Source organism: Centruroides vittatus, unplaced genomic scaffold, assembly GCF_030686945.1.
Source record: "Centruroides vittatus isolate TY-2023 unplaced genomic scaffold, ASM3068694v2 contig_329, whole genome shotgun sequence".
Classification (NCBI taxonomy): Eukaryota; Metazoa; Arthropoda; class Arachnida; order Scorpiones; family Buthidae; genus Centruroides; species Centruroides vittatus.
The window spans coordinates 3,077,404-3,099,617 of record NW_027122113.1 but is presented as its reverse complement, the minus strand read 5'-3'; the positions used below and the strand labels follow the sequence as shown (position 1 = coordinate 3,099,617).

Below are 22,214 nucleotides of genomic sequence, written 5' to 3'. Positions count from 1 at the left end.
GTGTCTGTCTCCTTATCTCGGGATCTATTCCCCATTGAAAATGTGGTTGACGGCATTTGTTTCTACAAGAAAGCAATTCCGTTAACACAATTATGTTATTTCTCCATTTTGAAACAAAATGGCGGGCTTTTAAAAGGGTAAGAATTGTGAATTTAATTAGTGATTTCTTAATTTCTAGTAATTATGTTGTGAACTTCAAATGGTAAAAAGCGTGTCTTAAAAGATACTTTTTATAAGAAAAATTCAAAACAAACTTTATTAAAATATATAAAATTTAAAAGGTATCATCGCGTGCGATGCTGTTTTTTTTTTTTTAATTAAGATTTTTCGCAACGTTACGCGCGTAAAACGTGACGCTACGCGAAAAATCTATCTCAAAGCTTTACGTATAATTAGAAAAACTACTCACTAAAGTGAAATTCAATTGAACAGAATTTTATTTTTAAACATAAATCAACTTCTTTCATCACCGTTCATTATTTTTAAAAGAAAACGGCGGCTGTTAAAAAATACGGCGACATCACGTCGCGATGCGCATTCGTTTGCAGTTTTATGAACAATTACTGAAAAAATAAACAAGAAACGCATTAAAAAAGTAAGAAAAATATTAAATTTTTTGTCTTTTTAATACAGGGAACAACAGTAAAGAGATTAAAAAAGAATAAACAAGATCCACGAGTTTATAACTACTGCATGAATGTTACTGCTAATTTGCTAGTTCAACAAAATGCTAACAATTCATTTTTTTAAATAGTTTTATCAATGGAAAGTTTGCTTAAACATCTGGGATGCACATTGCTGACGAAATAGCTATTCTAATAGCTAATTCTTTAAACACGCATCACTGTTAAGTTATGTAAAAAAATCTGCGAATAGTTTTTAGTGAAAAATATGAATTTCTTTGGCATATTTGTTTCTCCTAAACTAGAGCCAATTTCTTAAAATAGAAAAAGGAATCGTCAGAAAAGGAGAAGTTATTCTTAAAAAAATTATTTTTAAATATATAATTTGTTTTAATGAATATATAATATACCATTGGATCAATATTTCTGTATATATAAGTGAAACAATGTGTCAGTAGCAAATTTTAATGAAAATTTATAAAATTGTATTTCATTATTACTGATTTTAAAGCTTGCAAATGTCCTAAAATAATGCATTTTTAAAAAAATTTTAATATGAGTTTACGATGAAAAACATTATTATATGTATATTACTTTATTTAAATTATTTGTATCTTTTAATATCAATGACAACTCACAAATCTCTACAACATCGAAAAGTTTTAAAAGAAAAATTTTGATTGGTCGATTATTTCTAACCGATGATGACATTTGCTACTTTAGACATAAGTTACGATGAATTGTAACCATTCACATTTCCCGAAAGTTTTTGTCATATTCAGTTTCTGAATGGAAACTTAAAAATAACTTCGCCATTTTTTAGTGGTAATGAGTATTCAAATTTTTGAGATAATTTTAGTTGAATGACGTCATGTTTTTTTTTCATTTTTGGCTCATTCCACCCTGTAAGTATTAAGAGTACCTTTTATCCTTACCCAGAATAACTCACAATGAGAGCTGTAGGATAGTAAGGGACGGGGCACGACATATCCAGGACTTATTTCTATGACAAATTGCTCTCTAGGATTCGATTCGGGATCCCCCAGAACCATAGAGTAATTCCTTAATCCGGCCGTCATATCTTTTTTCATTGGTGAATTTGAATTCAAATTTTAAGAGTATTTCCTATAGATAAAAATCATGCCAAAAGTATCAAATCACGAGATTTCATGCTAAAGTCACATTATACTTCAGCTTAATTGATTTATAGAGATTTCTTCAATTAATATAAATTGAATTTCTCACTTCAATCACTTTCTTATTTTAACAAATAGATTTAAAATTATCCAAACTTAAAATCTGTTAGCAATTTTCTAAATAAAGAACCATTCGATAAGTGAAAATACCTTCTAACTCTGTAGCTACTTGGCACTGTTTTGTATCAATATCTAAACATAGAATGTAAGCGAACGATTCGATTTATCTGTGATTTTTCTTATAGAAATTAAATGATAAAAATCAACTTATTCGACATTTTTTCTTACGTTTATTAATAAAAACAAAATTCATATTTTCCCTTTAAAAAAATCTCCCATTATGTGACCCAAAGAAAAGTTTGCTATTTTTACATTTATATTGGACAAAACATAGACACGTGCCATCTATTTATATCATTATTCCATCCACTTTATTTATTTTTCTTACGAAACAAATAAAAAAGAAAAAAGGAATTGGCTGGCAAAAATAAAGCGGAAATTTAGCTGTTAAGTGCCTTGTATAAAGCTGTTAATTATGTAAGAAAGTGCCAAGAAGTGCGAAAGTGTTTAAAAGTCATTACTCTAACGCGAAACGGATATAAAATTTTCAAGATAATGATAAATACCGTGTATATCATTACCGAATAAAATCTGAATTTTGTTTTAAATACATCCAGAAACCACTATAATATACGAAAACTGTCGAAAGTTTTAAGTAATTCAGTCTAATCGATACCAGGATCGAACTTGAGATGCATAAATTGATCACGTGTAAGGTCAATGTGATTCAATATTTTGATTTCTTAGAAAATAATCGAAATCGAATAAAGTTTTCGATTTTAATTTAAAAAAAAAAGTACTTCCAGAAATACAGATTACAACCAATACAAACCAATTACGTAACACAATATAGGTTTTATAAGGCTCTGTTAATCGAACTATATAAAATTTAAGATGTAATATTATTCATTTATCGATTAAAATCAAGCAGTTGCGACTTAAAAAATGTTTTAAAAAATATGAAATTTGGAATTAGATATATTATTGTCATACGAAAAAAAAATTTTTTTACGATTTTAGCTCGTCGACCCGAATGTAGTTTAGTTTATGTTTCATAGAAAACTTATTTTCTATAAACAGATGCACTAGAATTCTATTTTAGATTATCTTCCACAGCCGATGAAAAAACAATTCAGCTCGTAACTAGTCCAGAAAGTCACTTAAAAAACGATAAATAATAATTATTTTGAAGTTTTTTACTTGTATTCATTTAAATTATAGTTGAGTTTTATATCATTTAATTAAAAATAACATGATTACAAGCAGGGTGGGATTTACAGATAAGCTACAGAAGCTGCAGTTTAAAGCCTCACATTTTTACACGTATTTGGTGGAGGATAAAGGCCTTGTTATATATTATAGATTTAGCCCACAAGCCCTTACGTAATTCCCAAGAATTAAAAGTATTAATATAAAAATTATTCAGGCTTTAACTCAATAAAAACTTAGAAGTTAGCCGATACTCATTTATATTGTTTAAATAATAGCTTAAACTATTCTCTCATAGATTTAAATTTCATTTACAAGTACTTTTACACCGAATTTAATAAAATAATATTTGTCATAACTTTTCTAAACACGACCTTTCAGTTTAAGTAACGTTGTAAATTTAACCTTAACAGAATGAATGTATTTTGCTTGATTAATGATATCCTTATATTTGCAGTAGAAAATAAAGAAGTTTTAAACTAATGACAGCGTATAGTTTATCATTTAAACAAGTGGATTTTGCTAGAAAATAAACATATTACGACATAAGAGACATTTTAAGTTCTTATAACTGACTCCAACTAAGTAGAATGGAAGCGGCGAATGCAATTTGTTCGAAGGAAAAGTTGTCATACATTCATCTAAATAATTATTTTTTGTAATTGTTTTAAGTTAAACTGTCGATATTTTCATACTAAACACGTACAAAGGACTTCATTTTTAAACATTAGATATACTTGCATATGTTATATAAAAATAGCAATTAAAATACAATTTTTCTGTCATTAAAATTTCATTTAAAATATAAATGGATCAAATATATATATAATACAACTAATATATAAAAAACTTTCTTAATTAAAAAAACTTTTAATCGGAAAAAAAAGTTGTTCCGTTATCTGTTTAGTCAGAAAATAGTAATGATATATTCGAAAATAACTGTTTACGTTGTTTTCACTTGTCTTTTTTTTTCGGAAACTGCATGAATTATGTTAGTCGAATATATCCTATTTGGCACAATGTTGGCAGAGTCTGAAAAATTGGCTCTTAAATCAACAAAAACAATTATTTTATTTCATGAATAACTAGACCAAAAAAAAAAAAAACAAACCCAATTATCCTCATTTCAAAAGATGATATAAATTATATTTCTTTTTTAATTTTCTAAATAACGGCGTGTACATCTATAACATAGATTAATAAGTTAGTCTGTAGCTTAAAATTACAATATAAATTATACGTTGTTATCAGAGAGTCCTGGATGTACGAGTTTTCGCTTACACATCGTTGATTAGGGACGATAACTTCGATATACATCGAATATATTCGTACTTAGGTCGCTTAAACAGGAAAGCACATGTATATTTCTCTCAAATCTTCTCCTCCTTCTGTATTTAACGTCATAATTACACAATATAAAATATATACAGTGTATATCAAAACATAAAGCAATGCAATAGCTCACGTTGTCTGTTTTAGGCAGCTCTGAAGCGAGGAGGAAGACATTGCCTGGACCTTTATATTAGACCCGAAATTTCTTGGGCAGGTGAAGGGTTGAGAGCCACGGAGATTTTACCGGGGCCCGTGCTGTCTCTCACGGGGCATGCCAAATTAAACATAAGTCTTAAAAAAGACCTATGCCTAATTTTGTACCATTAAAGGGAAAGTATTATACCAGGATGTAGAGTAACGTAATCATATCTAATTTTTAAAATTAAAGGCTGTCCATAAATGACGTCCACACTGGAAGGGGGAGAGAGGGGGTTATGACAAGTCGGACAAAGTCAGACAAGGGGGAGAGGAGTTGAACTTCAATGGACGCCCATTTTATTTCATTAAATTTTATACAGTTTTTGCATTTTATTATTCATGTAGTAATGAAGATTTTGAGGGGAGTTGACTTTTGTTGGATATCCGGAGTTACGGAAACTTGAACAAACTGAGGCAATGGGGGAGGGGAGTAAAAATTTCAAGAAAAATGCGGACGTAATTTATGGACAGTCCCTTATAGAAATAAATTTATAACTATCATAAATGTCTATAATAAAGAAATAAATCAAAAATATAATAAATAAATAGCAAATTCTAGAAAATAAACCACAAAACTTTATAGAACAACGCAACGAAACGTAACGTTACATGGAGCCGCTTGGGTACTCTCAATGTCTAGTTTCACGACGTTTTCGTGAGGTGACGCTATGAATATACATTATAATTTATAATATATAACTAACTTTCATCATAAGTGAAAAAAATTCACGAAAGCCGTCTGTTGGTTTTTAAGACGCATTTCCGTATTCGGAAATGCGCCTTAAAAATAAGAAATACCTAGAAAAATAAGAGAAACGAAAAGATAAGGCCGGATAATCATAAAAAGAAAGAATGGATAAGACAGACAAATAAAGAAGAGGCGTTCAGAGCGTGAATTGCTGGATTGCATACAAAGTAAAGTCGTGCATGGAGAGACCAACCGGTTATTTAAATTTAGTTATTGTAAATTGTCCGTTTACGTAATCATTAAACGTTTCTTTTATTGTTAAACTATTTATGGTTTTTCTTCAAATCCCACATATATACATAAACGTATTTAATTTAAAATAATTAAAACGTATAATTAAAGTATTACCTATTCAACGCTATCTAAAGAGAAAGTTGGCAGTCCAAATGCAACCAAATTAGGTATAGTGACGATTCAGGATTTGTGAAAGACATTTCTGTACAAAAGAAAAAAAAAAAAAAAATAGTCACAAAACTTACCACTGTGGCATTTTTGATGCTTTGGATCTTAATTCGTATGATTTTTTTATTGTGGAGACACTTGAAAAGTATGGTTTATCGAGGGTATGTTGTAAATTTAGCAGTGTTGAAAGACATTATTACATTACATATAAGAAGCATCACAAACAATCAATTATTGTCGGCCGTCGAATATATTGTTCATTGTGTTTTACACCTTCAGAACGGAAACCACGTTGAGCAATATCCTATGCCTTGCTAAGGTCTCTTACAGTATAATAAGCATAACACAAGTCTCATTAAACATGGTTGGCATTGACTTGTATAACTTATATAAAACGTATAGGCCAACGTTTCATAAATCACGAAACGTATTATTAGATCGTAAATATAATTTTTCATATAAAAGTGAATTTCAGTACGTTCTAAATAATATCGGCTGTTGATTCTGTATGTCGACATTGTGGAGAAAGAAGTTATTACGGAGCTAAAAATTATTTTAGATCGTTTTATATAGATCTTTTAGAAATTGGTTATATGCACAATTTACAAGATAAATGCAACGAAATTATAAAAGGAATGCTTGTGTCTATTCTTCAGCTGTTCAGATATTTCATAAATGATTTAAAACGTTTAGAAAACACTCTTAAAATAAAACTTACGGACTAATGTTTTCGTAATAATTTAAAATTATTCCGTATTAAATACCACACAGAATAGGAATAAAATGTTAGAATACAGAGTATTAACTATTAAATCTCAATATTTCAATTAAGAAAACTTCAACAAAATTATTATTTTTGTTAATAATTATTAGGCTGCAATTCAAATTGCATACTTAGTTTCTACTGTCGTCCGTACGCCTGTCCTTCGCTAATCTCGAGAACTGAGTTTAATAGATGAAAACTGAGACCAGATATGAAAATCATAGGACCCGGAAGTCCCGATTAACTATACACGAAGTTCCGGCTAGGACCGAAAGTCGGGAATTTTTTTAAAATTAAAATACGCTTAAAATTGCATCTCGGTATCGTGACGTCACAATATTTGATTTTTTAAATATGAAATTATTATTATTATCGTTATTGATAGATTGTGTCCTACTCGGTTGATAACGGTACCTAGTACTATGCCGGACCAAGGTCAAGGTATACAGTAAATACCAAAAACTGCTAATTTGTATTGGTAGCAAGTACTGTACCTGTACTTAGAATTTCCTAACTACATGATATGCGTTTATTATTATTATTATTATTATTATCATTCTGTCATTGAGAAATAGACATTATTGGATTTTCAAGAGAGCAATTTTAATCAGTCGGGATTTCCATCGAATTTCGTATTTTATCAGAAATCTAAAACCTAAGTGTTTGAGTTAGACACAGGAATGATACAGGAAAGCCATACTGTTTTATTTCTAAAAAATATATTTGAAGAATTGTGCAAACTTTCTAGAAAACTTGAGCCATGCAAAAATCGTTTGTTTGTTGGTATATGGCAATGCGACATATGCACACTCCGCCGAGGGAGGACTTTCTACGGGAAACTGACTCCTATTTAGGAGTTATAAACGTGAAGAAAACCCGGAAAACCCACTTGGTTGTGGGTTCGCTCCTCGCCACGATCAGTATTCAGTGATTTATCCACTCGGCCCAAAAATTGTCTAAATTAGGATAAAGTTAGAGACATGTGATTCAGAATTGTATTAAATTGTCAATTAAAATTCAGTGTTACTGTACGAAATTATGAGTTGCATTAACTTTGCATAAATTATATTTTATATAATTAATATTAAAATCTTCAAACAAGGTAAATAAGAAAATGTCGAAGAATGAATATTCGTCTTTCAATTATTTATTGCTCGTTTTTAGATGAAATAGGAATATTTATATCTTACAATTACAAATGGTGGCTTTCTTTTATACCTGAATCTACGTTATTTGAATTTAATCTATCAAATTTTGGCAATGTTAAACTAGCTTTATTTTCGCATTATTTACATATTTATCAGTATTTGCCCTATATATTTAATATCTTAAGATTAAACACAACTGCTTGTAATAAACTGTTAGTTTTTTTTTTGTTTTAACAAAAACATGGTTTGGTGTTATTTATTATTAATATGTAAAATGCAGTGCATAAACAAATTGTAAATTAACGAATTCAATAACCATATTATCGTATCAGACACGTAGCTTTAATGTTTGCATTAATGCTTGCAAAGTTACAGTAATGTTAAGATAAATATTTAATATTACGTTAGAGCGGTAGTGTCATGCCAAAACGCTTACTGATGCAGAACCATTGTTCTTGTCTTTTAATTTTCATAAAAATTTATAAATTTTTAAAAAAATTGCAAGTCTTTTCAATTTTATTTCAACATAAATTTTCTTCAGGTTCTTACAAATAAAACGCAGTTTCATAATAATCCTCTTTTACAATATGAAAGCTCCATTATATTTTCAAATCTTTTATCTAATTTTGCTTCCCTCTAAATTATAAAGAGAGAAAAACTCTACCATTTAATGCACTGAAAAAACTTTTTGCCGAGATAACGTAGCATGATATAGTTACATAAACAATAAACAAATGATACACTTTCCCCTCATGAAAAAAGAGAAATATTTAAGAAAATAAAATAAATTATGTAAATGACGGCAAACTGATGTCAATGATGACCAAACAACGCATTTTATGTACTTATATGGCATATTTCCACACGGTAACTCAAGGTATAAGCAATTGATTGTTATTATTTAATTGTTCTGTTTACCGACGATAGAATTTTGAACATCTAGATTTAAATCTATCCATGATTAAATTTACCATTTTAATTTCTTAATATTTATTTACAAGAATTAAATGAATAAATATCACAGCTTTGAAATCAAATGATAAGATTTATCTTTTTTAATAACAGTTAGCATTCACGCTATTTATGAAATATATTCATTATTCAATATAAATAACAATAACTGTTATTTATATTGAATTCTTTCGCTAAGTAAACTTATATTTACAATAAAAATTCATATATTTAAATTTTTTATATTTAGTTTTTATAATAATCAATTATCTTACAGTTTTCTTGTCCATTCTTGTTCACAGTTGATATACTTTAAAATCTCAACACATTATATGTATATACATAGTTAAACCCCGTTTATCCGGATTAACGAAAATCTGGATAAACCAAAATTAGTGGGGTATTGAAATAATTCCTTAGTGAAAATAGTTTTTAATGATTAAAAATAAATTTACAGATGATTTAATGATTTGGAAATAATAGGAACATTAATATTACATAAATAGGAACATAAAAATGATTCAGTATATGTATTCTTATCCTTGCAAATGTGAGATTACGACATAGGTACTGTACATGTTAAGATCCTAAATAATGCTTCAATGATTTCATACATCGCAAATATAATAATTTTTCCATAAAATGGGTAAAAATTTAGAATCAATCCGAATATTCCGGAAATCTGAAATGGGATTTGCCTGTATATATATACACACAAGCAAATACAGTTATATAGGATATAGATGGAAAATATGCTTTACATTTATTTTATGGCCGAATGGACTGAAGTATTTTCTGCAAATGCTATTGCTAAATACGCCTAATTTTATTGTAAACTTGTGTATTACTATTGAAGTAACCAACAAGACAAAGAGTTAAAATTTGATGCCACAATAAATGTAATTAACGCCTATAATTTTAAACGTAAAGCCTGTGTTATAAATTATTTAGAATGTTTCAAAGAATATCGCAAGAACCAACTTATATTCAAAATAATTTATTAAAACTAGAATAGAAGGTATTCACCCCTAATTCGATTTTATCTAAACTTAAAATAACTGAAACTGCTATTTTTGGTATGGGTATTAAATATCCATTGTAATATTGTTATACTGCTATTTTAATTTTAAAATTATAAAATTTCGAATGTTTAATATATAAATTCTTTAATTATCTAATTAAATTAGTGTTTTAAACTTTTTTTTGCATGTTAGAAGAGCGTAATATATTCAAAAATACGGTCGTAACATTAGAGATTTCGCGCACTACTAAAACGTACAGACTCATTTAATTACCATTCAATTAAAGGAATCCATAGAATTACAAACTGGAATAATAAACAAACTAATATTATATAATTATGGATTTTTACATCGACCTTGGACATTTGTTTTATTTATAACATCACATGCATGTGCCATCTTCGTGTCACGAAGTACCAAACTAGACCAACGACTACTTCAAACACGTATTATCAGTTTTCTCATAATTATTGGCAGTGAAACAACAATTTAAATGACTACCAAGATAATCACAAGTTAGGGTCTTTTCGCAAAAATAGATTCGAATAGAATTACCAGGCGAAAACACTTAAAAAGTTTCCTTCCTTTCATTAAAGAAAATATATTCACTTTCAGAAAAGTATATAATAAAATTGAGATTTAGCGAAGTTAAAATGTCTCCGAATATCATTAATTATCTATTTCATGAAAAGAAAATTCTTAACTTTGTCTTACCACCTGTCGATCGTTTTAGTTTCCAAGGCAACTATTTTCATAAACACTCATAAAGGCATAAAAATATAAAAATTTAGATAATAAGCTTATCTATCAATAGTCGCTAGTCACTTTGAAATTCACAAAAATAAAATATCCCAATTTCTAATCCTTGAAATTAAGCATACTCACCCCAAAATATAGGACCCATAATATAAAAAGCAAACCGATCAAAACGACATAATTAATGAGCAAACTTTTCGCTTCCTTATTCACCATTTTCATCCAGCAAGTGAAACAAACGAAACACAAGAATTGCCGAAATCCCCAGTGATGTCAGCAATTTTGAGAATCTTTGACCAATCAGGATCGAACAAGGTTTTTTCGGATTATATTTTATATAAATTAGATATTGTTTACTTACGCTAAGGTATAAAATCCAAAGAATGGCCAAAAGAACGACCAAGATGAAATAATTAATTAGCAAACTCTGCGCCTCTTTATCCACCATTTTCTCTCGATTCTCGACACCTTTCTTCTGTTCACGGATCTCGTGGGTCCAGCACTTTATTCGGCAATTGCACTTGATCCGCTCTTATCGGAAGGTAAATATAGACGAAGGAGATGCACCCCTTGCATTTTTTGCTATTTTTGTAACCGAATAATCAAAGGATACTTTTCATCGGTCTTTCATCTAGGGATATTTCTTCAAAACTCAATATCTGTTTTAAAAATTATATGTATTTTTGTCGTATTTACATTAAAAATAGTCAAGTTTTTGATTTAATTTCATAAATACGAAAATTTCTTCCAAACTGTTTGCCCTCGAATCCCACCTACATGATTAAGAAGTACTGTACCAAAAAAGTCAATTACTCTGTAGTGATTTAAGTTTATTTTCTTTACAAATGCTGTGAATGTTTACTTTTGAGATATCTAATTTGGTGTCCTACGAATAAATTCTCATTTCTTGTAAATAAAATGATAAAATCAAAAGTCACTTTCTATTTAAAAATATTGTATTTATGCAATATAATTTGAATTTTTTAAAGGAAATGTACAGTACTTTGCATTCGAATATTGAGCAAAGTACATAAATTCATGTGAAATGATTGATTATCATTTATCAGATGATATTCAGTTTGAATTTTGAGTTTTAAAAATATATTTATACATTTACTTACAAAATACATATTGGATATTGAAAAAAATGGAGTTTCAAACACTTTTTTTTAATAACAAAAAGAAAAAAAAATTAAATATGGAACATTCTCAAACTTTAATTTTTACAAGTTAACTTTCTGTTATATATAATGCATAGACTACATAATTTATACATAGTAAGAACTTTACTGTGAGTAAATTAAATAGCTTATTTATAATTAGTATCATCAGTATCAAATCTTGCAATATTTATATATATTAATTAATAAATATTTCTTCTGAGAATACACTAATAAATTTAAAGTTCTAAGTAAACTTTTTACAATAAAATATTTTATAAAATAAATTAATATATTGATGATACTACAGTATATATTTTAAGTTTTTTCTGAGTCATCTTTGAGAGCCTCAAATTTTGCATTAAGGTTTGAAGTAATTGCACACCTTGAACTTATTCTTTATATATGTTAACTACAGCTGGACTTGTTGTGGCCTAAGCTACACCATATAACAGGTCCTTTTCCTCTAATAAGTAATGATACATGTATCATTGATGGAGATGAAGGGCTATTATATGGTGTAGCTTAGGACTTCATATTTTTACGTGTAAAAATGTGAGGCCTTCAGATGCTTGTTCAGCTGGATTTGCACATAAGCTGCAGCTTGTTCAGCTTATGTGCAAATCCATGTTGTTAACTTTCAAATTCTACACAATCAAAGCTGTTTCTAATAAAATTTGTCTAGAATCTTAATCTTTATTAAAGATTCTACCAAAACTTATTGATTCTTGCTTTACGATTGTAGAATGCAATCGATGCTGTGAGATTGCTTATTAAAATCTATTCATTTTATAGTTCTTTCTTTTACGCTATTTATTATCTTTTTACCTTTTAACTGCTTCTTCTGCATTAAAATTGATGAAAAGGGTGTAAAATTTCATACATAACGAATTTCCCAGAATTTCAATACAAAGTTTGTAGTTGGCTCTTATGTTACTATGGTAACCGATCAATACATTCAATTGTTTCACTACTTAAGAGACCTCTGACGTCCATTTTATTTACATTACTGGTTGTAGGACGTTTCAGGTTAGTACCTCTTAATTTCTATAATCTACGTTTAATATAATATTTAGTATTTTCTCTATCATTAAAATTTTTAGAAAAATAATAATATTAAATTCATACTTTAATTTTTTGCAATATTTGATAAAAGCTTCTTACCTAATAAGCGTGTAATATATTATATAATCGTATAAATAATTTTTTTGCTAATTTATATATATATATATATATTTATTTATTTATTTATTTATATCAATAATTTAGAATTTAATAGAGTTTTATTGCGTTTTAGAATCGATCGAAAGTAAGATAAAGAAGATGGAAAAATTACGAGCACAATGCTTGGAGAGAGGAGCGCACGGAATTAAAGGCTTCGCCAGGTTAGGTTCGATTATAATATCTAGTTTTTAATGATTGGGAAGTTATCCGTGCCGACTAATTAGTTACACTCCTGGAGAAATTTCATTAATTTATTATCAGCTTTTACCGATACTAATTACCGTTATCGATCCCAAATTAAACAGTTTCGAGTACAAAACAAAATTATAAATGCGTTATCATTAAGGATCTTTCAATTTTTCTAATTATTTAAAGAAAATGTGCTTCCCAACCGGTAGATTGCGATCTACTATAGTTTACATAAACATTTTTTTATAATTAAAATTCTAAATTAAAAAAAAATGTTTATAATATTTGTGTTATTTTAGATTGATTATAACTTAAAATGTTCATGAAAACTTATATGTGATTTTTTTTTTTTTTTTAAATATCAATAGAAAAATGAATATAAAATTAAATTAGACATTTTGAATTTTAAACAAAGGAAATTGTAGGATTTATTTATCCTTCCAGCTGCATAAATAAATTATGCAATTTATAAATTATGAATGTAGACGACGGAATTGTTCAACATATCTTAAATTTAATTGGAAATTAAAATACTTTTCCTTCATTTTTAATGGAGATTTTTATATTTTAAATATCAGATTTTTTAATTTTTCTCAGAGATTGTTTCTAAATATTATTAATACTTTTAAATTAAATATTTAAAAACAGTGGCATGTTATAGCATTATGGGGTCCAGGCGAATTTGAATTAGGAGGCCCCACGTACACTGACTTCAGGGGAATTTTTTTGGGAAAATATTTTCTTATAAAAAATTGGTTTGGAGCCCCTTTTAGTGTAGATCCCAGGCAATTGCCTTTTTTGTCCATAGGTTAACGCGCCACTGTTTAAAATTGTATACACATTTCCAAAACATTCTCAATAAGTAGAAATTATCATAATTATTTAAAGAATATAAAGTCAAATTATAGTATTAATAAATTCACTCTACACAAGAAACTTTATTAAGTAATTATTAATATAATTTTATAAAATTATTTTAATTCATTAGTATTATAAATTATTAATAGATATACATTCACATGTATTAATAGAAACTCCACTTTGCTTCATATTAAAAAATTCATAGAATCATTTGGCAATTTATCCATTAAATTTTCAAAAATTTTCATTTGCAATTTTTCCATCATTAATTTTTTTTAAATAAAAAAACAATAAAGATTTTTAAAAGTATTTTTTAATAATCATTGGTTAATACTTATTTAATGATCAATTTTCATCTCTTTTAATATTTATTTTTGTAACAATGAGCTGTAATATAATGTTAAATTTAATTAAATATAATGTCAATTTGTTTATTTTATATTTAATTTATAGTATAATGTTCAATTAATAAAAATTTTGAAAGCCGCAAATATAATGTTAAAATTATAACACTCTCATGTTTCAATTATGTTTTTATCCATTATAATTTTAAATATTAGTTTAATAGTCTAATAAAATATTAAATACTTAATATTTAAGAAACTTTAGCACATATTTAAATGAAAATGGTATGTTTTATTCGCATATTTTCATGAAAGATCAATAATAAAGTGAAAAAAAAAACAAATATATATATATTTGTTTTTTCACTTTCTTATTCATTATAGGCCTATATTATATAGGCCCAATATATAATATAGGCTTACATGAAAAAATTATAAGCTAAAAGTTTTGATTTTTGCACAAATAAATCTCTTATGTGTCTAAAAAAATGATAAAATTTCACTTAATGACTTTTTAATCTCTAAAATATTCTAAATATAGTGATTATATAAAGTGCTTTGTTTGCACTGAGAAGAAAAACTCAGACATGATATATTTACTAAACACTAACTTCAGAATAGAAAATTCATTCTCTGAAAAATCAATTATTCTTTCTCTATAGTATATTTTATGATTATCGTATCCTTCAATTTTTATACTGTCAGAGACCACTTTCTCCTTATATTTAAATTTTAAATCTGAAAATATACCCGAAACCATAAATAAATTTTTTTACTTTATTTATTTATTTACACTAGATTCTATATATACATATAAAGAATCTAGTCTCAACGTTAAATTGCTTCATCATTTTTTGGAATTGTGATATGAAGTAATTTTCTTGTAGTTGTTTACGTTAATATTTACTTCATGTATTTCAACATCTTTCAAAAAATAAATATCATTTTGATCGACTTTTTGTGCTTAACACACATAAAATGGTACAAAGTAGAGAACACGTTGCGGCTATTTTAATTTTATATCTAAAACAGAAACTTCCGAAACTAGCAGAGAAAAATACTACATTTTAGATTCGTAAAAACTTTTTTTTAGTATATCTCCTCATTTAATCTAATGGTAATTTATTGGAACACATTTCGAAATAACGTTGATTAATAACATTATTTTAAATTTTGTCTTACTGACAAAACGATGTACCAAAAGGAAATTTCTGGCTTTGAAATCAATGGAGAAAACTGTAAAATAATAATTAATAAATTGAAAATTCCGCCTAGAAAAAAAAATAATAATTTAATTGATAATTGCATATATAAAAAATAAGAATTAAAATTGTTTAAATGGGTTTCAAAAGAAAATAATTCGAAAACGAAAATTATATGTTTAATAAAATTTAATTTAATTAATTATAAAATATGTTTTAAATAAAAATTATTAAGATTATACTTTAAATTTATATTTATTCACGTTTAAATGATTAAAGTTTAAATAAATTATAACATTTAATCATGTAAAATGTAGACTTTGTTATTTTTGAAAAGTATGTATTATTATATTAATATTAATATTAAAAATATATTAATTAATAAATTAGAAATAAATTTATTATAATTATTTTTAACATTAATTATTATTACAACTTCAGACATAAATGAATAATTTGGTTGAGATTATTTAAAATTATTTCACAAAACCAATGAGGAAATTCTCTTGAATTTTTGATTTATTAGGATTTATGGATTTATGTATTATAAATCATTTTTTCTTTATTTTCACATTTAAAATCTCAAAAGTTTTCAAGTTTTTCAAAATCTTACATTCATTTCCTGTTTTATTAATGGTGATTTAACTTGATATTTAAATTTTTAAACTTAATTATTTCATTTCACATGTTATTTTAAGCCTGTAATCAATTCTTTTTAAAATTATTTTCAAGATTAATAATATTTATTTTATTTACATATTTAATTTTATTAAATTTATTCATCATAAATTTTAAAATAGAAATTAATGAAGGTTTTCAGATGAAGCGAAGTGTAAAGCTAAAAATAACCATAAAAAACGTTACAAATCTAACAGTTATCTGTATGAAGTAAATTAACAAATTCTTTCTAAAGATGCTTCCTCATCAGGCACAGATAAAACTACTAAAAATATTTAATTCTATGTATAAAGAAATTATATATCCTGACTCTTGGAATTCAGCTACAATTACAATCATATACAAAAAAGGTGACCATCTTTCTACTTTGCCTTGCTCTCAATACTGTGAAAATGCTTTATGTCAATGCTAGCCTCTAAATTTCGTCAGTGGACCAAAGATACGGATCTAGATGCAAAATTTCAATATGCCTACATCAAGAATAAGGGAACCGAATTTGCAATCTTTCTATTAATGTCTATAATACCTTCAGTTAACAATAAAACATAGGAAAGTATACGCAGCATTTATAGATATCAAGAAGACTTTTGACTCTGTCTATGTTCCTCTACTGGTTCACAAATTAAAGATTCAGGGTGCAGGAGATCGATTTTCAACATCAATACTTTAATTTTTATACAATAGTTTGAAAACAATTTAACAGGGAAACTCCATTTCTCCATCATCATATTTATCACGTAGTATACTTCAGGGCGACCCCCTCTCACGTATCTATTCAACTTTTATTTATCTGATCTAGATCATCTTTTCCTCCAATCCAGTGATGGGATTGAGATCGCTGACAGAATTTTTCACTGTATTCAATTTGCTGACGATTTGGTTTTACTTGCACCTACTAAAATTTCTTTACAAAGGAAAATTAACCGATTAAACTCACATCTCAATTCGCTGCATCTAACAATAAATCCCGCTAAAACAGAGATTATGATATTTCGTAATAACTGTAAAATTTCACAAACAGAATCGAAGTTGTATGTAAATAATACTCCTCTACAAATAGTTAAAGAAGTTAACTTTTTGGGAGTCATATTTGATTGGAATATTACCTTCAAAACACATCTAACTACTATTAATAACAAAGGAAAGCTGGCAATTGACAATCTCTTGTACCTATGTTCTACTCTGAAAACGTCAAATTTGAATATCCATATGAAGCTATATAATTTAATAATTAATCCCATTATATACTATGCCAGTTCAATTTGGGGTCTCGATTACTTATATAAACTGGAATCTATCAAAACTTATTTTCTTCGTAAACTTCTCCATCTAGAAAGATCCATTCCTGGTTATGCTATACGTAACGAAACCAACCGTATATGCTAATTTCCCTTTTTTCTCAAACATATAATAAAATTCTACTACCATATAAAATTTAAAAGTGATAATAATTTAATTATTTTACACCAGAAAATTATTGATATAACATCTAAAATGTAATGTGCGTGTACACTCTCACAAGCTCCCGGGAATATGTATTCTAATAATTAGATTATGTAATTTAGAAGAGAAATTATCACATTTCTTTGGAAGAATCATACATGTGTCTGTATAGAATATTTAATGGTATTTAAATAATCTTTTGAATTTATGCAACTTAAGGGAAATTCCGTCGTCAAGTTGAACTAAATGAGGTCACCGACGTCACTGCAACGTAAGTGCGATCACCGATCCAAAATCGATAAAATATTTATTCTACAGTTAATATTTCTGCAAAATAAGTAGCCTATACCTTCCGTCAGAACATAAATCGGATATAACCAAAATATTATCTGGATTCGACAAAAATTGCAGGAGTTATAAGGAATTCGATACGAGAAATTCATTATAAGAAATTATATATATTGTTAACAGTTATAAGATCTTCCCCTTAGATAACAAGTATATTTCATCATCATAAAATTACTTGTGCGAAAAATATACATTTTCCTCTCAAGAATTCATCAATTGTATTAATTAATTCAACCGAATTTTTGTTCAATTTCATAAAATAATGAAACATTTCACTATATTCTTTACTATTTCTAAGGAACATGTGGAGTATTAATTTTGAATTTTACAAAATAAAAAAAAAACAAAGAAATATTTACGTTTCTATTTTTATGATATTTTATTATTAATCGGAGATATACTGATATAATAAGATCAGAAAATCGATAACTATACGAAGTGAAAAAGTAAATATTTATCAAAATATCGGTCGATATTATTTTACGTTACTTAATATTATTATTTTTTACTTCAGAGTGGATAGAAAAAAATGGTAAATCATAGATTTTAATTTATATTTCAAAATTAGAAAATATTTAATTATTTTACTTTTCGAAATATGTGTTCTAAATGTCCATTTTAACAGGATAATTCCGTTTCTGCAGTTTAAATTCTCAACACTTTTTTTTAAAGTATCTTTTGTCAACGGAAGTCACCAATAATGTTTCATATACATTTATATGCTTCAATAACGAGAAGAACTTTAGGAACGTTTCTTTTATAATCATTATGTAGTGTATTTAGAAAATACGAGACTGCACAACATTCTTTATTTGAAAATTTCTTACATTGCCAAAACGCAGTTCCTCTTCAATTTTAAAAGTATATATTTTAGGATTTTATATGTTACTTTACAGTGCCAACTGAAAAGGAGCTCTGCTCGAAATGCGTTTTGGCATATGCGAGAAAGTTTCAAATAAAGGACGTTGTGCAGTCACCGTGTTTTCTAAATACACTACATAATGGTGATAAAAATAAATAAATAATACAAAACATGGTTCCAAAACAACAAAACTTTAAGAATGTCGGAAGTATATCAATCTCATGTTATGTATTAAAAATGTTGAACATGCATTCAAAATAGTTTTAAGATTATAGCAACATTCAGAAGGCTGATAGAGTCAAGAAACTTAGGAAAAATTGCTCAAAATACTTCTATTTATGATTACTATTTTATTTTAACAGTATGATGCCATAGACAATTACAGCAGGCAACAGAAAGTTTCCATCGGCTAGGGTGGCCACAAGTCCCGAATACCCGAAAATATTCCTCATTAATAGAATGCATTGATATTTAGACGCTATTAAATAGCCAGAAGACATGAAGGGAAAAGTAGCCTAATAAAAGAAAACTGACAAATCAAGAATAGATTGATTAAGCGGAAGATGGTTTTCATAAAATCAATTAAAAATTAATTTCAAAAACTAAATGAGTTTGATAAAATACATTTAGTTTTTACAGAGCATGGACTCTGATGATGTGTATTTTATTGTCTATATTTTCTTATGACATTATTTTTATTTACGATTCACCTTATGTATAAGATATTATTCCTTCGATCAATCACAATTTAATTTTTATTAGAATATTTCGAGTGATGGACGATAACCGTGATCGGAAGCTGGATAGAGAAGAGCTTCAACAGGGTATGGAAGATTACGGAATGTCACTAGACGCGGAAGAAGTGGAAGAGATCTTTACCGAATTTGATCAAGACGAAACAGGAACCATTTACTTCGAAGAATTTCTCAAAGGACTCCGCGTTAGTTTATATTATAGATATTTTCCCAAATTATTTATAAAATATACAAAATATTCGTTTTTTTTTTAAGCCTCCGATGTCGGACACCAGAATCGACATGATCAATCAAGCCTTTGACAAAATGGATGCTTCGGGAGAAGGATTGATTACAATTAGCGATCTAAAGAACGTATACGACCCTTCTTATCATCCCAAATTCCAGAGTGGTGATATGAGTGAAGATGAAGTGTTTCAGGAATTTTTGAACAGTTTCGATGTACCCGACGATCCCGATGGAACGGTAATCTTCATTACTCCATATTAAAATAATATTTATTAATATAGGAAGATAATCATTTATCAAATAATTCTTATAGGTTACTAGAGAAGATTTTCTGAATTACTATTCGGGAGTTAGCGCTTCTATAGACGACGATGAATATTTTGTGGAAATGATGAAAGGGTCTTGGAAACTGGAATAAAGCGAAGAGCCGTTCCTCCGTTCTTTTGTTAAGATTGGTTGCAAAAATTATTTCAACGTTGAAAATTATTTTAAAATTGTAATATATAGTTTTAATGTATTGTTACTTAATAGTAGTTTATATTTTAATAAATCGATTAATATTTTGCTGCAAAGGATTTTGTCATATCTAAAAAAGAGCTACCTAAAATATTATTGTGACATGTTAAATGCGTTAACAATTTAAAAGTGTACTGTGTCAACTATTAGGGAAATCATTACAATTAACTTCTTGCAATTTCAATATTTTCTATTCGATGGAAGTCAATTAGAGGTGAATTGATGCATTTTAAGCGTCATCGCACCGTTCTGGGGACCCGGGTTCGAACCCAGAAGAAAATCACTAGGAATTTTTTCGAGAGATCTATCCCGGATATGTCTCTCACCCCACTGTGGCCTGGCTAAACCCACGAAAGCCTGAAAAAAAGGCCTATTATTGCCCATAGGACGAAACAATTCAAATATAGAGAAAAATTGAAAAATATTTATGACAAAACTATGATTTCAAAAATGTACTCCATTATCTAATTAAAGCAGGATTCGGCAGTTTTTACTGTGAGAAAAGCCGTTTTGTCAAAATTGAGTAGAAACCAAAGTACAAGAGCTGCAGTATTATAATTAAAAGATATATTTTAAATACACTACAGCAATAGTTTTTTTTTTAAAACTCTTTCCGCCCTGTGGGCACTAAGAGGGCCTCTTTTAGAAGGCCCATTATGGGTTCGGCCAGGCCCACAATGGGGCGACCGGGTGGTGAGGAACGGGGCCCGACATATCCGAACGGACCACCCCCCGAAAAATTCCTGGGAATTATTCGACCCCAGGTCCACCAGAGCGATAGGCTGCCACCTTGACCGTTCGGCCATCCGGCCTACAGCAATAGTTACTGACATGCCATTCTGTAAAGTGCATGCGTATAACGTTTTTTTTTTTTTTTTTTTTTTGTAACTCTTTCCACCCAGCGGGCACTAAGAGGACCTCTTATAGCAAGCCCATTATGGGTTCGGCCAGGCCCACAATGGGGCGGCCGGGTGGTGAGGGACGGGGACCGACATATCCGGACAGTGCGTGTAACGTTATACGAAAGTAAAGTAAAAGCTCGAAAAAATACGTTAACGGCGCGTTCTAAGGTTCGTGGTTAGTGTGCCAGGCTTGGACTTGCGCGGGCAAAAACAAAATATCATTACTAAAGACCAAATATCGAAAGAATTACTATACGTAATATTAAAAAAAAATTCTATTTTTTTTTTTTTTATTAGTGGAGCCCATATATGTAGTACAATTCAATAACACTAGAAAATCTTTGTAAAATAAAAAATAAAAGATACTTTATCCAGTGGCGTAGCGTGGGGGTCAACCGCCCGGGGCGGAGGAAATTTCGCCCCCCCTTACTTAGGTATCTCAATTTAAAAGACTAAAAGACTAAAGACAGTAATTCTAAAAAACTTTTCGGCAAGAACAATCATCATTATTGTGTATTGTACAGGTTACAAATAAAAAAGTCATGTATATATGTTTTACAATATAATAATCACATTTATTACAAAAATTTTTACAAGGTATTATTATTTATTGTGAAATTTTGCCGCCTGGGGCGGACCGCCCCTGCCTCCCCCACTACGCTACGCCACTGACTTTATCAAATCAAAACGAATATGTACAAAACCTTCCCAACAATTTGGGGGTGGGAGATCATTCTTCTAACTTCCTGTGGAAGTATTCCATTCCGGGATTTCGTTTCGGAATGATGACGTAATTTTTTTTCTTTCCGCAGTGGTCGTGAGTTTTAACTTATTGAATTTTGTTCGGGAAGCTGCGATAGTCTATATTTAAAGAAATAAAACGCCCCAAAATAAATAGAATAACGAACTAAAAATAATCCCCAAACAAAATAGAACGGATCGGAATCGACTCCTTACACGCCTAGTGTATGTTTTGGCGATCATTTATAATAATAATAAAACAAAAAATATAGTTGGAATAAGATATCACTTAATGAAAAATATTTTAAATGAAATAAGTAAAAAGATCTTTTTAAGATTACAACACGGCGGAG

General features: G+C 28.3%; 1 protein-coding gene across 2 annotated transcripts; it reads left to right on the top strand.

Moving 5' to 3' along the window:
• Positions 1 to 63: 63 nt before the first annotated feature.
• Positions 64 to 20,274, top strand: LOC136973802 (calcyphosin-like protein). Of its 2 annotated transcripts, none has more exons than XM_067268575.1 (5): positions 64 to 137; positions 12,866 to 12,953; positions 19,482 to 19,659; positions 19,730 to 19,939; positions 20,016 to 20,274. In XM_067268575.1, the coding sequence occupies exons 2-5, from the start codon at positions 12,892 to 12,894 to the stop codon at positions 20,118 to 20,120; spliced, it is 555 nt and encodes a 184-aa protein (XP_067124676.1). In that variant the 5' UTR covers positions 64 to 137; positions 12,866 to 12,891; the 3' UTR covers positions 20,121 to 20,274. The 2 variants fall into 2 exon arrangements, with proteins under 2 accessions (XP_067124676.1, XP_067124675.1); XM_067268574.1 differs by lacking the exon at positions 64 to 137 and adding an exon at positions 12,492 to 12,597.
• The last annotated feature ends 1,940 nt before the right edge of the window (positions 20,275 to 22,214 follow it).

What these genes read in the sequence shown, in the direction of transcription:
- LOC136973802 (XM_067268575.1), top strand. Translation starts at nt 12,892, where the DNA reads ATGGAAAAATTACGAGCACAATGCTTGGAGAGAGGAGCGCACGGAATT. An exon ending in AATTTCTCAAAGGACTCCGC is followed by an intron (nt 19,660 to 19,729) that starts GTTAGTTTATAT and finishes TTTTTTTTTAAG; the next exon opens with CCTCCGATGTCGGACACCAG. An exon ending in CCGACGATCCCGATGGAACG is followed by an intron (nt 19,940 to 20,015) that starts GTAATCTTCATT and finishes TAATTCTTATAG; the next exon opens with GTTACTAGAGAAGATTTTCT.